This window comes from Schistocerca cancellata, chromosome 12, assembly GCF_023864275.1.
Source record: "Schistocerca cancellata isolate TAMUIC-IGC-003103 chromosome 12, iqSchCanc2.1, whole genome shotgun sequence".
Lineage (NCBI taxonomy): Eukaryota > Metazoa > Arthropoda > Insecta > Orthoptera > Acrididae > Schistocerca > Schistocerca cancellata.
In genome coordinates, this window is record NC_064637.1 from 166,180,390 (window position 1) to 166,196,150 (window position 15,761).

At 39.0% G+C, this 15,761-nt stretch overlaps 1 protein-coding gene across 2 annotated transcripts in view; it reads right to left on the reverse strand.

Annotated features, from left to right (window-relative positions):
• LOC126109599 (probable mitochondrial glutathione transporter SLC25A40) overlaps positions 1-15,761 on the reverse strand; it is an 87,503-nt gene that overhangs the window by 61,261 nt on the left and 10,481 nt on the right. For both annotated transcript variants that reach the window (XM_049914641.1, XM_049914640.1), the window contains exons 4-5: positions 11,887-11,985; positions 11,695-11,792 (exon numbers count right to left, since the gene is read on the reverse strand). In XM_049914641.1, coding sequence (XP_049770598.1) covers positions 11,695-11,792; positions 11,887-11,985 — 197 coding nt within the window. The remainder of the gene's footprint in view (positions 1-11,694; positions 11,793-11,886; positions 11,986-15,761) is intronic.

Consider the following 15,761-nt stretch of genomic DNA (forward strand, 5'->3'; position numbering starts at 1 on the left):
TGGACCACATCCTGCTCTCTGCAGGCCTCCTCGGCAGCCCGATCGGCCTGTTCATTGCCCCCATATTCCTACATGACCAGGCACCCAGGAGAAGGACACCTCCTTACCCCGCCGTTGTAGCAAGTACAGTCGGTCATGTATCAGCTGGACCATCTCAGTTGGGTACAGATTCTGCAATGATTGTAAGGCACTAAGAGAATTGGAATAAGTACAAATGTAAGGATATAGAGGCATATATCATTAGGGGTAAGATAGATACTGCCAACCGGAAAATTAAAGAGACCTTTGGAGAAAAAAGAAGCACTTGTATGAATATCAGGAACTTAGATGTAAACCCAGTTCTAAGCAAAGAAGGGAAAGCAGAAAGGTGGAAGGAGTATATAGGGGGGTCTATACAAGGGTGATGTACTTGAGGGCAATATTATGGAAAGGAGGGAAGAGGACATAGATGAAGATGAAATGGGAGATATGGTACTACGTGAAGAATTTGACAAAGCACTGAAAGACCTATGTTGAAACAAGGCCCCAGGAGTAGACAACATTCCATTGGAACTACTGACGGCCTTGGGAGAGCCAGCCCTGACAAAACTCTACCATCTGGTAAGCAGGATGTATGAGACAGGCGAAATACCCTCTGACTTCAAGAAGAATATAATAATTCCAATCCCAAAGAAAGCAGGTGTTGACATGCGAAAATTACCAAATTAGCAGTTTAATAAGTCACAGCAGGAAAATACTAACATGAATTCTTTAGAGATGAATGGAAAAACTGGTAGAAGCCGACCTCGGGGAAGATCAGTTTTGATTCTGTAGAAATGTTGGAAGGGAGTGAGACAGGGTTGTAGCCTATCCCCGATGTTATTCAATCTGTATATTGAGCAAGCAGTAAAGGTGGTTGTTGTTGTGGTCTTCAGTCCTGAGACTGGTTTGATGCAGCTCTCCATGCTACTCTATCCTGTGCAAGCTTCTTCATCTCCCAGTACCTACTGCAACCTTCATCCTTCTGAATCTGCTTAGTGTATTCATCTCTTGGTCTCCCCCTACGATTTTTACCCTCCACGCTGCCCTCCAATACTAAATTGGTGATCCCATGATGCCTCAGAACATGTCCTACCAACCGATCCCTTCTTCTGGTCAAGTTGTGCCACAAACTTCTCTTCTCGCCAATCCTATTCAATACTTCCTCATTAGTTATGTGATCTACCCATCTAATCTTCAGCATTCTTCTGTAGCACCACATTTCGAAAGCTTCTATTCTCTTCTTGTCCAAACTATTTACCGTCCATGTTTCACTTCCATACATGGCTACACTCCATACAAATACTTTCAGAAATGACTTCCTGACACTTAAATCAATACTCGATGTTAACAAATTTCTCTTCTTCAGAAACGCTTTCCTTGCCATTGCCAGTCTACATTTAATATCCTCTCTACTTCGACCGTCATCAGTTATTTTGCTCCCCAAATAGCAAAACTCCTTTACTACTTTAAGTGTCTCATTTCCTAATCTAATTCCCTCAGCATCACCCGACTTAATTCGACTACATTCCATTATCCTTGTTTTGCTTTTGTTGATGTTCATCTTGTATCCTCCTTTCAAGACACTGTCCATTCCGTTCAACTGCTCTTCCAGGTCCTTTGCTGTCTCTGACAGAATTACAATGTCATCGGCAAACCTCAAGGTTTTTATTTCTTCTCCATGGATTTTAATACCTACTCCGAATTTTTCTTTTGTTTCCTTTACTGCTTGCTCAATATACAGATTGAATAACATCGGGGAGAGGCTACAACCCTGTCTCACTCCCTTCCCAACCACTGCTTCCCTTTCATGTCCCTCGACTCTTATAACTGCCATCTGGTTTCTGTACAAATTGTAAATAGCCTTTCGCTCCCTGTATTTTACCCCTGCCACCTTTAGAATTTGAAAGAGAATATTCCAGTCAACATTGTCAAAAGCTTTCTCTAAGTCTACAAATGCTAGAAACGTAGGTATGCCTTTCCTTAATCTTTCTTCTAAGATAAGTCATAAGGTCAGTATTGCCTCACGTGTTCCAGTATTTCTACAGAATCCAAACTGATCTTCCCAGAGGTCGGCTTCTACTAGTTTTTCCATTCGTCTGTAAAGAATTCGTGTTAGTATTTTGCAGCTGTGGCTTATTAAACTGATTGCTCGGTAATTTTCACATCTGTCAACACCTGCTTTCTTTGGGATTGGAATTATTATATTCTTCTTGAAGTCTGAGGGTATTTCGCCTGTTTCATACATCTTGCTCACCAGATGGTAGAGTTTTGTCAGGACTGGCTCTCCCAAGGCCGTCAGTAGTTCCAATGGAATGTTGTCTACTCCGGGGGCCTTGTTTCGACTCGGGTCTTTCAGTGCTCTGTCAAACTCTTCACGCAGTATCGTATCTCCCATTTCATCTTCATCTACATCCTCTTCCATTTCCATAATATTGTCCTCAAGTACATCGCCCTTGTATAGACCCTCTATATACTCCTTCCACCTTTCTGCTTTCCCTTCCTTGCTTAGAACTGGGTTTCCATCTGAGCTCTTGATGTTCATACAAGTGGTTCTCTTATCTCCAAAGGTCTCTTTAATTTTCCTGTAGGCAGTATCTATCTTACCCCTAGTGAGATAAGCCTCTACATCCTTACATTTGTCCTCTAACCATCCCTGCTTAGCCATTTTGCACTTCCTGTCAATCTCATTTTTGAGACGTTTGTATTCCTTTTTGCCTGCTTCATTTACTGCATTTTTATATTTTCTCCTTTCATCAATTAAATTCAATATTTCTTCTGTTACGCAGGGATTTCTACTAGCCCTCGTCTTTTTACCTACTTGATCCTCTGCTGCCTTCGCTACTTCATCCCTCAAAGCTACCCATTCTTCTTCTACTGTATTTCTTTCCCCCATTCCTGTCAATTGTTCCCTTAATGCTCTCCCTAAAACTCTGTACAACCTCTGGTTCTTTCAGTTTATCCAGGTCCCATCTCCTTAAATTCCCACCTTTTTGCAGTTTCTTCAGTTTTAATCTACAGGTCATAACCAATAGATTGTGGTCAGAATCCACATCTGCCCCTGGAAATGTCTTACAATTTAAAACCTGGTTCCTAAATCTGTCTTACCATTATATAATCTATCTGATACCTTTTAGTATCTCCAGGGTTCTTCCAGGTATACAACCTTCTATCATGATTCTTAAACCAAGTGTTAGCTATAATTAAGTTGTGCTCTGTGCAAAATTCTACCAGGCGGCTTCCTCTTTCATTTCTTAGCCCCAATCCATATTCACCTACTACGTCTCCTTCTCTCCCTTTTCCTACAATCGAATTCCAGTCACCCATGACTATTAGATTTTCGTCTCCCTTCACTATCTGAATAATTTCTTTTATTTCATCATACATTTCTTCTATTTCTTCGTCATCTGCAGAGCTAGTTGGCATATAAACTTGTACTACTGTAGTAGGTGTGGGCTTCATATCTATCTTGGCCACAATAATGCGTTCACTATGCTGCTTGTAGTAGCTTACCCGCATTCCTATTTTCCTATTCATTATTAAACCTACTCCTGCATTACCCCTATTTGACTTTGTGTTTATAACCCTGTAGTCACCTGACCAGAAGTCTTGTTCCTCCTGCCACCGAACTTCACTAATTCCCACTATATCTAACTTTAACCTACCCATTTCCCTTTTTAAATTTTCTAACCTACCTGCCCGATTAAGGGATCTGACATTCCACGCTCCGATCTGTAGGACGCCACTTTTCTTTCTCCTGATAACGACATCCTCTTGAGTAGTCCCCGCCCGGAGATCCGAATGGGGGACTATTTTACCTCCGGAATATTTTACCCAAGAGGACGCCATCATCATTTAATCATACAGTAAAGCTGCATGCCCTCGGGAAAAATTACGGCCGTAGTTTCCCCTTGCATTCAGCCGTTCGCAGTACCAGCACAGCAATGCCGTTTTGGTTATTGTTACAAGGCCAGATCAGTCAATCATCCAGACTGTTGCCCTTGCAACTACTGAAAAGGCTGCTGCCCCTCTTCAGGAACCACACGTTTGTCTGGCCTCTCAACAGATACCCCTCCGTTGTGGTTGTACCTACGGTACGGCCATCTGTATCGCTGAGGCACGCAAGCCTCCCCACCAACGGCAAGGTCCATGGTTCATGGGGGGAGGGGGGGGGGGGGGTGTATAGTAAAGGTAACAAAAGAAAAATTCAGAGTAGGAATTTAAAAAAAATCCATGGAGAAGAAATAAAACTTTGACATTTGCCGTTGACATTTTAATTCTGTCAGAGATAGGAAATGAGACACTTAAAGTAGTAGATGAGTTTTGCTATTTGGGGAGCAAAATAACTGATGATGGTTGAAGCAGAGAGGATGTAAAATGTAGACTGGCAATGGCAAGGAAAGCGTTTCAGAAGGAGAGAAACTTGTTAACATTGAGTATAGATTTAAGTGTCAGGAAGTCTTTTCTGAAAGTATTTGTATGGAGTATAGCCACATATGGAAGTGAAACACGGACAATAAATAGTTTAGACAAGAAGAGAATAGAAGCTTCCGAAATGTGGTGCTACAGAAGAATGCTAAAGATTAGATGGGTCAATCACCTAACTAATGAGGAGGTAATTAATAGAATTGGAGAGAAGAGAAATTTGTGGCACAACCTGACTAGAAGAAGGGATCAGTTAGTAGGACATGTTCTGAGGCATCAAGGGATCTCAATTTAGTATTGGAGGGCAGCGTGGAGGGTAAAAATCATAGAGGGATACCAAGAGATGAATACACTAAGCAGATTCAGATGGATGTAGATTGCGGTAAGTACTGGGAGATGAAGAAGCTTGCACAGGATAGAGTAGTATGGAGAGCTGCATCAAACCAGTCTCTGGACTGAAGACAACAACAACAGTTGGAGAAACAGATGAGCACTAATTTCCAGCACAAACTGCATAGGAGTAGCAGTCCACCATCAGAAGATTATAAAGTATAGCAGAATGAGAAAAAATAAGAGATACTAGTGCGGCATTTACAGTTTATTGTAACTTTAAATTCAACAGCAGGTACATGTCAAGTGACATTACACTCATCTTCACGACCAAAATGCAGAGTATGAAATATTTCTGTACTGTGAAGAAAATTATTACATAATTTAAAAGGAATCTGGAATACATCATTGTTGTCAAAACCAACCAGGCCAACGACAGAAATCACAGCAGTGCATGAACTACTCTCCACACTGCATTTGAACAAATTTACAAAGAATTATTGTGTTCACTATTCATTATGAAAACTGTCAACAATATTCCATCAAAGACAATTTATTATAGGTCCACAAGTCACAAGATCAGAGATTGCTGCTCGGAAGATTCAACAACAGCAACACTGATTCAGCTACCTTACGGGAGCGGCTGCAGTTCCGTCTACAGTTCATTAGTCTACCATAACATCAGCTCAACCCGCCACCTTTGGTGAACAACACAGTTTGGCAGGCATGTCACACCAGCTTCCTGCCAGTGTCTAAGAATGTACCCCGGAGGTCCGGACTCTTCCCCCCCCCCCCCCCCCCTTCTCAATCACCTAAATGAAATTTCACATGACCTATTTGCCATGTAGTAAATTGACAGATATTTTGATTTTCAATCATACAACAAGAAAGCGATATGCACTATTGATAGTCCGCAATAGCATTGATATATTTAAAATATTTATGTATCCCCAACACTATTGGCTATCACCCATCTCTACTTTAGCTAAGACCATATATAGTACACTGCTGACCACACTTGGCTCAGTTGTTTTTTAACCAGTTCAGTTTCTACTTGCACTTAAATTTAGTCTAAGTGCTGCAATTTATTGGTTTTGTGCTGTTGTGTCAGGCCTAGTTTCTAGTTATGGAGAAGTCTGTAACAATAAAGAAAGGGGAAACAAATTCTGATTCGTCCACTACTGTTATGGTACATTAAAAATAGGTACACAATACTACAACAGCCTCATTACCTATATATAGCAGTTTAATATTACCACAGGAGTTACTTGAAGACTGGCATAACTTTGGAGTTGCAGTATTTTAGCAGGCAGTGAATGGTAAACATCTTTACAAATAACCTTAAATTAAAGTCAATGCATAAAAATACACTTGGATTTGCCTGTGCCACCTCAAGCTTGCACCGGTCAACAAAAATATTATCAAAGGGGTGATGGGCACACGAAAAAAAAAAGTAATTGCTCAAAATTCCATCATTAGTAACCCAGACAGTAAAATATCACCGAATCTGTTCATCTGAGCAACGCTCAATTACCAAAACCAGTTTCTGAAGAGCGGAAGGAGTATGTGATGACACCACAGTCTATAGTTTGCATGTTTTTAAAAGATTTTTTCAGGGGGCTGGTTGAATTCAACCGAGCTGACTGCACCCTGCATACCCGCTCACTGCCCCCTTTTCATCCAAAATCTGTTTATATTCTAATATACTGTAACAACTGTAGCCAGGAATTCCATGCACAATTAAATCTAAAAACGTGCATGCACTATCAAATGACAAACATGCACAATCAAAGGAAAATCATGCAATTTCAGAATTCCATATTTTGTTGTGGTGCATTTTATTTTATTTTTAAATAGAGTTCGAAAACCCGGTTTTCCAATTTCTCCACCGACAGTAGATTCAGGTGCTGAACTAGCAATGCCTGGATGCAGGTCGTGAGGTGGGACTCAAAGCCATCCACCAACAACCTTGGAAATAGTTTTCTATGGTTTCCCACTCTCAGTTTAGGCAAATTCCAGGGTTGGTCCCTTACTACAGATCACAGCCAGTTTCTTCCAAAATTCTTTCTTTTGTGACAGATTCCTATCCCCTTAAAGGTGCAGCCTCTCTGCTTGAATGGAAAGAGCTGCATCAAAGACAAGGCAAAAATCTCTTCAGAGAATCGTGGCACTAAAAGCCATACGATAAATAAATAGTAATCCAAATTCTCCTCATTTAGGCTGATTCGTTTAAGTGCATGACATTCTTTCCTGCAAAAAATGATCTCTCTATGTCACCAGAAATGACAGATGAATACAAAAATGAGGAAATTTAAGAAAGTGTAAGCTTGAATAATTCCAAATTTTTTGCATTTTCACAATCAAAAATTGTTCTAGCTTCTGTAACGAACAGAATCATACGAGATCTGATTATTCCAACAGCCCTGAAGATGATAATCAAATTTTCTTAAATTTCATGACACAAGAGGATAACTGAAGACTTTTACTAGGAAATAACTGACAAATTTCAATTAGAACAAACATATTTTTAAATAATTAATTATCTAAGAAGTTCATCTTACATGTAAAACAAATGTTTGTTTAATGTATAGCCCTATCTAATCTTCAACGAATTGTCTGATTTTATATGACATGGATAGTGTAAGCAAATAACATTTTCACTTTGTTGTACTACATTAAAATATTTTCATATAAATCAGTTAACAAAGTTTGTAATTTGCCTGTTGCTATAGCGCAAAGGTAAGTGATACAAGACATTCATATAATAATTGCTTTAATCCATTTAAAATTACTCAAATCAATTATTTTTTATTTATATATTTGTGTTTAGTAGTTCCTATTCAAAAGTTCTATTATTATCTCCAAACTGGAGTTTCTTAAGTTTTAGACAAAATGATACAAAAATAACATTTTCGTTTCCCTTGTAACAGTATTTATCTATATTTCGGGTAAGTTATTTATTTCTCAGAAAGATAGTATTTAATTTTAATGTTGGTTTGAGGAAGATTTCAACAATTTGGGTAGTTCAACGATATTTACGCTGGAAAGTGGCTAGCGAACATCATAATGTACTATGTATCTGTGCACAAAGATTGCCCACTTGTGGAACAGCAAGATATCATATCTTCAAGTTTTACTACAAGAACAATGTTCTACTGCGAAATGTTTCATTTTTAATATCCATGGAAAAGAGAGTTCAACTGTCACAACTCTAAGGTATTTGTAAATAAACATCATACAAACAACAATGTATGTTGTACATTGAATAGAGGAGTTTACCAGTATCACATGCTGTAAAACCATATTACTGTGGATTAAAACAAGCTGATTTGTGAAGCTGCATACATTGGAATTCTAACTGAAATCAATGCATGAGCCAGTGCTAAAATCCCAAACCTGTAGCTCAAATTTGGTTGCTACAGCTTCAATATGACTATTGAAATAATTTGTAGGAAAAAGTTATCAATTGACTTTTAATGAAATGAAAGATACTTTTATTAAAGTTGAGACTGAACTGGAGAACTCTGGATGCTTTGTTGTGCTGAAGGAATTCTGACTGTTTCAGGTAAGTTGTAATGTTGAGAATATGTGTCACACTGTTTTAAGATAAGTTTTTCTTGCTATTTGTATGAAAGCCCCCTGAAAGCAAATTACATACATAAAATTAAAAAACAAATAACTGTGTCACAAAATAAATGAAAAAACATGAGCTTTTTAATGTCAGCTTTAACAAATCTGAACCCCCCCCCCTTTTCTCAAATATCTCTGACAAAATCCTGGCTACATCCTTCTGGTGCCACGTCGTCCTGAGCTTCACAAGAAAACAAGTGATCTACATTTGGTCTGAGTTGAATTTCTGTGGTTGTTTGTGGTAGTGATGGAGGTTGTGAGGTACTTACAAGCAGTTCGGCAATCAATTTATTGACACTGCTGAGTGATGTTCGGCACTGTAACAGTGAACAGTGGATCTGGACTAGTTTTAAGTTTATTTTTCTCTGTCATCGAACGTCGGTCATGACAAGAGCTCGTGGCAAATATACCCACGTGGTTTAAACTTTTCAGTGAAAATTTGAATGCGAACCAAGATGAACTAGATGAAAATATAAAAGCTGTACAATCAGAGATCGAGACAATTAAGACACATTTAAGTAATGAGTTAGGTGCTGGATTAGGCACTCTGTTGCTGACTTAGGTACTAAAGTAGACAACAAATGCTAATCTAAACATGGAGTCTTGTCAGGGGAAAGTGGACATTAACAAAAAGACATCTGAATTACAAACAACACTGTCTATTGTAGCTGGTGGTACAATATGTTTACATATGAGATGAAGCACTCTTTTTTTATGATTCAGTTGTTAGTTGAAGAGAAAGATAAGCACTCATCTCAGTTCCAGCAGACTGTAAAGGAGAAAAGTCCTCCATCATAAGATTATATGGTTTACCAGAACAAGAAAATCAAGAGTAATGAGATCAGTACTTTTAAGGTACTGTAATTCAAAATTCGGAGGCAATACCAGTTTACACTGGGCGACATTTCATCTCAATATTACGTGATGAAATACACGTATCCACGTATAGTGAAATACGTATAAGTTTTTGCGGTGACAGATCGTATAATTCATGCAACAGTACATTATGGGGTCCCAAACTTGTGTGCATTTCATCACATATGGACATACGTATTTCATCACGCAATATGCAACTAAGGGAGGCATACTCAGAGTCCTGATGACATTTGGTCATTAGGGACACTTGCTTGTACAACATGTATGTACAGTAAATATATATGATAACCATCTGCCAAGCACATAATTAGGAATTGCAGAGTAGTGTTGTAGCTATAGATGAACCACCCCCATCACCGTGTACTCTAACCTCCTCAGGCCGGTACGAGACATACGACATGTGTAACACGTACTGCTGCAATACCTGCACAGCTTTTTGTATTGGTACGACTACCAAACAGCTGTCCAACAGGATAAATGGTCGAGAGCAAATTAACACCCCACGGCACACCGTGCACACGTACATAACGTGCCGGATTTCGATCGCTGCCGCACAACCCTAGCCATCCGGATCCTCCCCTCCACCGCCAGCTTTCCTGAGCTGCACAGACAGGAGTCATCCGTATAACACAGTTTCCACTCCTACAATTATACCGGCCTCAACCTATGATAACGTACTGTGCTCATGCCCTCCGCGCAATAGCTTCCATATCCCTCCGTTTTCATCACCTCCTTCCGATCCTCGTCTTCCCCATCTCCGTTTGCCGCCTTCTGCCAGTGCACCCTCCCATCTTTCGCTGCTCCTCTCCTTTTTCCCACCTCCCTTCCACACAACCTCCAGACGCTGCACATTTTGCCAGACAGTGTTCCTCTCTCCCCCACCCATACAATGCTGCCCCTGTCCCTTCCCCTTCCCCGCCGCCTCCAGACTGCTGCTCCCATTCCACGTGACAGTCGCGTTCTGGTCCGAGCTGCCAGATCTGGTGATCGTGTGTGGGTGAAGTATGTCTGCTTGTGTGAAAGACTTGTGCATGTTCTTCTTTCTTTTTCTGACGAAGACTTTGACCAAAAACTTATGTGTAAGTGTATTTATTGTGCCTGTCTGCAACTTAATATGTCAAAATGGCTCTGAGCACTTAACATCTGAGGTCATCAGTCCTCTAGACTTAGAACTACTTAAACCTAACTAACCTAAGGACATCACATACATCCATGCCCGATGCAGGATTCAAACCTGCGACTGTAGCAGCAGCACAGTTTCGAGCTGAAGCGCCTAGAACCGCACGGCCACAACGGCCGGCTTAATATGTCATCTTTACAGTAAGTGCTTAAAATACACCTGAGGGAGGCATACCCACAGTCCTGATGTTACTCGGTTGTTAAGGAATCTTGCTTGTTTAATGGGATGCATATGCATCATAATTATTATATGCTGACCATTAGAGATATTGTCAAGTTTAGTTTAACCCTGGCAATAGCAATGATGGTGGTGGTGGTGGTGGTGGTGGTGGTCGGTGTTGTGGGAGGAGAGGAGCAGATTCTGTGTGCCCACCTTCTGTAAATATAGTGTACATTATATTCTAAACCTTTGAAAAATATTGTTTTTAATGAAGTTTTCTATCATATGCTGTAAGTATTTTAAATTTTCAACTAAACCTAATCCACAAAATTTAAGTCAAACAGATTCACACAACAAATAAGTGCTAAAAGATGTTTCAGGTTCTGGGACCCTACATATATATCAGTATCTCTTTAAAAAGAATGTTGTTAATGGAAGTCAACAACAACTTACGTGCGTGTTTTTCTTAAAAGTACTCCCCCCTCCCCCTCATGTCAGTAGTATGTGTTACTGATACTGTACTGTATTGGATACATCATTTTAGTAACTATCAAAATTTATCTCATTTTCAGAAGGAATCAAAGATAAATTAGCAATGATAGCCTTTTGTTCAAGAAACCACATTCAACATCTGGCTACTCATTTCTTCTGACACCTAGGAACTGTTCTCAGAACTGCAAACAGCTGAAGTGGTTTTTCTGTAGAGCTTCATAGAAAATACAGGGCATTCTGTGAAAAAACAATCCGACTAGGCGATAAAGAGAATCAGCTTCACAAACACATCTTACAACACATCTTTTATCTCCATTCTCCATCTCTACTTACTGAGTGGGATTCACACTATCTGAGAGAGAGAGAGAGAGAGAGAGAGAGAGAGAGAGAGAGAGAGAGAGAGAGAGCACGCTTGTAATGAGTATCGAGTCCCGATTTGTTCCACTTACGAGGTACAACAGCGACTAGACACTGTCACCTACAACCGACCAACCCAAAGGCAAATTTCTTAACAAAATCAAATACCACACAGACCACATAAAAACCGTTCAATAATGTTGCAGGCAAAAGGACATCCGACTTACCGAGCCCGCCACGGCGCCGGCAAAGAAAGAGAAGCTGACGGACGGTGTCGGTGGACCGAACTTGCTCTTGAGTGCCTCATAATTCAGCCAATACAGTGCTGCAGACAGACAGGAGAAGAGGAGAGTGAGTACTGAGGACTGCAGACACGAGCAGAGCGACTGCAGAAACCAGCGGGTCAGAGCGAGCCGTACCTGAGAAGGGGACGTCACGAAGCAGTGTGGAGCCGAGGCCGCGCCAGAAGCCCATCACCCCACGGGTCAGGTACAGAGTCTTCAGAGCCTCCCCGATCTCTGCGAACATTCCGATGTGCTCGATTAGTATCTATCTTCACACACAGACAAATGTGCACCTCAGCAACGCTCGTCACATATTGCAGCTCTTGTGTGACAGCTCTTTAATTCTCAGACTTGTTCACCATCCACCAGAAAAGTAATTGTAAGAAGTTGTAATGAAATTCTCATTGTCTAGCAAATAACACAATATACACCATTCTTGTAACAACGCAATACATTAATATTTCAAATACAATTTATTACACAAGTACAATCATCAGAAAGCCCATGACAGAACAACAACAAACTACACCTACATTCTGCACCGTGAGGTGCATGGCAGATTGTATGTACCACAGTAAAAATTATTAGGGTTTCAACCTGTTCCATTTACGTATGGAGTGCAGGAAGAATTATAGTGGAATGGCTCTGTGTATGCAGTAATTATTCTAATTTTATCTTCACAATCCCTACACGAGCAATACGCAGGGAGTAGTTGTATGGTCAAAGAGTAAGAATTTAAAGTGTGTTCTTGAAACACTTAATAGGCTTTTCTCAGAATAGTTTACATCTACCTTCAAGAGTCTTCCAGTTCTGTTCCTTCAGTATCTCTGTGACACATTGCCACAGATTAAACAAACCTGTGACCATTTGTGCTGCCCTTCTCTGTGTACGTTCAGTATCCCCAGTTAGTCCTATCTGGTATGGTCCCACCCATGAGAGCAACATTCCAGAACTGTTTCCACGAGTGACTTTCACACCAACTCGTTTGCTGATTGAATACACTTCCCCAGTATTCTACCAATAAACTGAAGTCTATCACCTGCTTTACCCATGACTCATCCTATGTGATGATTCCACTTCATATCCCTACAAAATGTTACATCCAGGTATTTGTATGAGCTGGCTGATTCCAGCAGTAACTCATTAATGTTATAGTCATAGGATTTTTTTTCATTTAGTGAAGTGCAAAATTCCACATTTCTGAACATTTAAAGAAAGTTGTCAATCTCTGCACCACTTTGAAATCTTATCAAGAATCAACTGGATATTTATGCAGCTTTTTCAGATAGTATTTCATTACAGATAACTGAATCATCTGCAAAAAACCTGATTTTACTATTAATATTGTCTGCAAGGTAATTAATATACAACATTAACAGCAACAATCCCAATACACTTCCCTGGGGCACATCCCAAAGTTATTGCTACATTTGATGATGACTCTCCATACAAGATAACGTGTTGCATCCTCCCTACCAAAAAATCCTCATTCCAGTCACAAATTTCATTTCATACCCTATATGATTGCACTTTTGACAATAAGCATAGGTGCAATATTGAGAAGTGCTTTTTGGAAATCAAGAAATACAGCATCTACCTGATTGCCTTGATCCAAAGCTTTCAGTACATCATGTGAGATAAGTGAGTGTCGGGTTTCACATAATCAACATTTTCGAACTCCGTGTTGGTTGGCATTGCAAAGATAGATCATTACATTTGAGCTCAGAATACGTTCTAATATTCTACAACAAATCGATGTCGAGGATATTGGATAGCAGTTTTGTGGATCACTTCAATTACCCTTCTTGTAAATGGGTGTGACCTAAGTTTTTTTTCAAGAACTGGGTATGGTTTTTTTTTTAAAGGAATCTATAATAGATTATAATTACAAGAGGGGCTAACTTACCTGCAAATTCAGTATAGAAGGCAGGAGGAGAACAACTTTATGTTGAAATCAGGCTCATTTAGATATTGCAGTTAAGCAGACCCCAACATATACTGTTTAACGGTACTTTGACTACTGCGCCTCCACCAATACAAAGATATGATTTACGATTGCGCATGCAGAAGAGTGCTGCGCCAGCGACCGATTTTTATAAATAATTTTGATCTTTTTTTTTTAAATTTACTTTTGCGTAGGTGTTTGTTTTTAACAATGATCTGATTACTCTCTCTCTCTCCCTTGTCTTCATACGAAAGACGTGTATTTTTCGGCGCTGTGTTAAATATGCTTTTAAGTGAAAATTAAAACTATATTACGAAACAAAGTTATTTCAATAGTGATTCGAAATGGTTATCGCCAAATTTATAAATTAATCCTGACAGTGACAACTTAGAGAAATTTTCAACAGACGGAGAACAATGAAACCAGTCATCCTACAAGAAAATTAAGAAAACAGCCACGAAGACTATATTATAATTAATACTACGTTTCTAACAGACTTATAAGGTAAATTTCAACTTATTTCTGATGCTATTTCCTTACAGTCGCTTATTGTAGTGTTGCCGACCCGGTCTGCCATGCATGGTCAAATTACAGCACTATCTCAATCAATAATACGAAGTCCGCCTTATCCATAACTTATTCCATCAAAATTCAAAACCCAATCAGATTTTCTATTTCATATTTTCATGGCAGAGCCCCGAGGAAAGGAAACACTACAATTGGCGACCGTGACAGGACTTACAAACTCCGGATTTGACACAAGTGCAATTATTATAAATTTTGGACATTTTATCTAATTTTAATCACTTAATAGCATCAGAAAATGAATTTGGACTAATTCTCATTCATTTCAATTGTAATGTTACGTGCATGAAATTTACAAAATATTGTTTGCCCTGTTGTTAATTCGTGTTAATTTTCATTTTCATGCTGAGGAAATTAATTTGTAAAAAAAAAGGAAAAGAATAACGTTCCATAAAATAATTTGCATGGACACGAAAGAAAAATTTTGGACTGAAAACTGTATATCTGATGCTACATTTGCAACAAGACTGAAGAACAAAAAAATTGGTGAGTACAGAAATCTACATTTTTTCCAGTTTCAAGCAGCAATTATCTGACAAGAACTAAGAAGATTTATTTATTTATTAAGTGAAACATTTATTTATATTGCTTGATACTCATGAAAGGAAGAAGACAAACCACACATACTTTATAGGAACATGATTGACTTGAACTAGATATATATATACACTTACCACACTGATGTACATACTTGTAGGATCTTAAGATATTTAGAGGGGCACCACTCTTAGAAACGGTAATAGAGGGGTACCACTCTTAGAAACAGCAATAGTGGGGACACCACACTCAGAAACGGTATTAGGTATAGGACATTTTACATTATATTAAGTAAACATGTATTTTGTCTATCATATTTTATTTTGTGTAGTCCACTGTAGGAGATGACTTTACTAGTATTTATGAAGTAGTTAGCAACCATCTCATGAACCTATCCTCCTACAAAGCGCTGTCTCGAAGCTTGAAATATGTGTAAATTTTATTCCAGGACGCAAGATGAATTTTAAGTTGAATATTCTAGCGAGTTGCCACAGTTAAAATGTTGCAAGTGTAACGATAGGGAAAGGAACAAAAAAAGGAAAGAAAGGAAAAAGAATGAGCTAACAAATAAAATGTATATTTCAATCTGAATGTAATGTAATTCACATGTCAGCACAATGAAATTGAATGTAACGTAAAAATTTACTACATTTTTCATTTAATTCTGTATATGCACTATATGACAACAATGTAAATATCTCATGTAATGATTAATTATAAATATTTGTATATTTATGTACTTATTATATCAAGAAATGTATTTTAAGGAGATGTTAATGAACTGCAAAGGACTTGTGCATGTAGCACATGATTCATAGATATGGAACTGAAAATGCAAAGAAGAAACCAACTTGATGGAACACTGGTCAAGAAATATTTACGTAGTGTCAAAATGCCTTGAAGTGTATGGTGTAGTGGAAGCCGGCAGGTCTTCAGGTTGGTG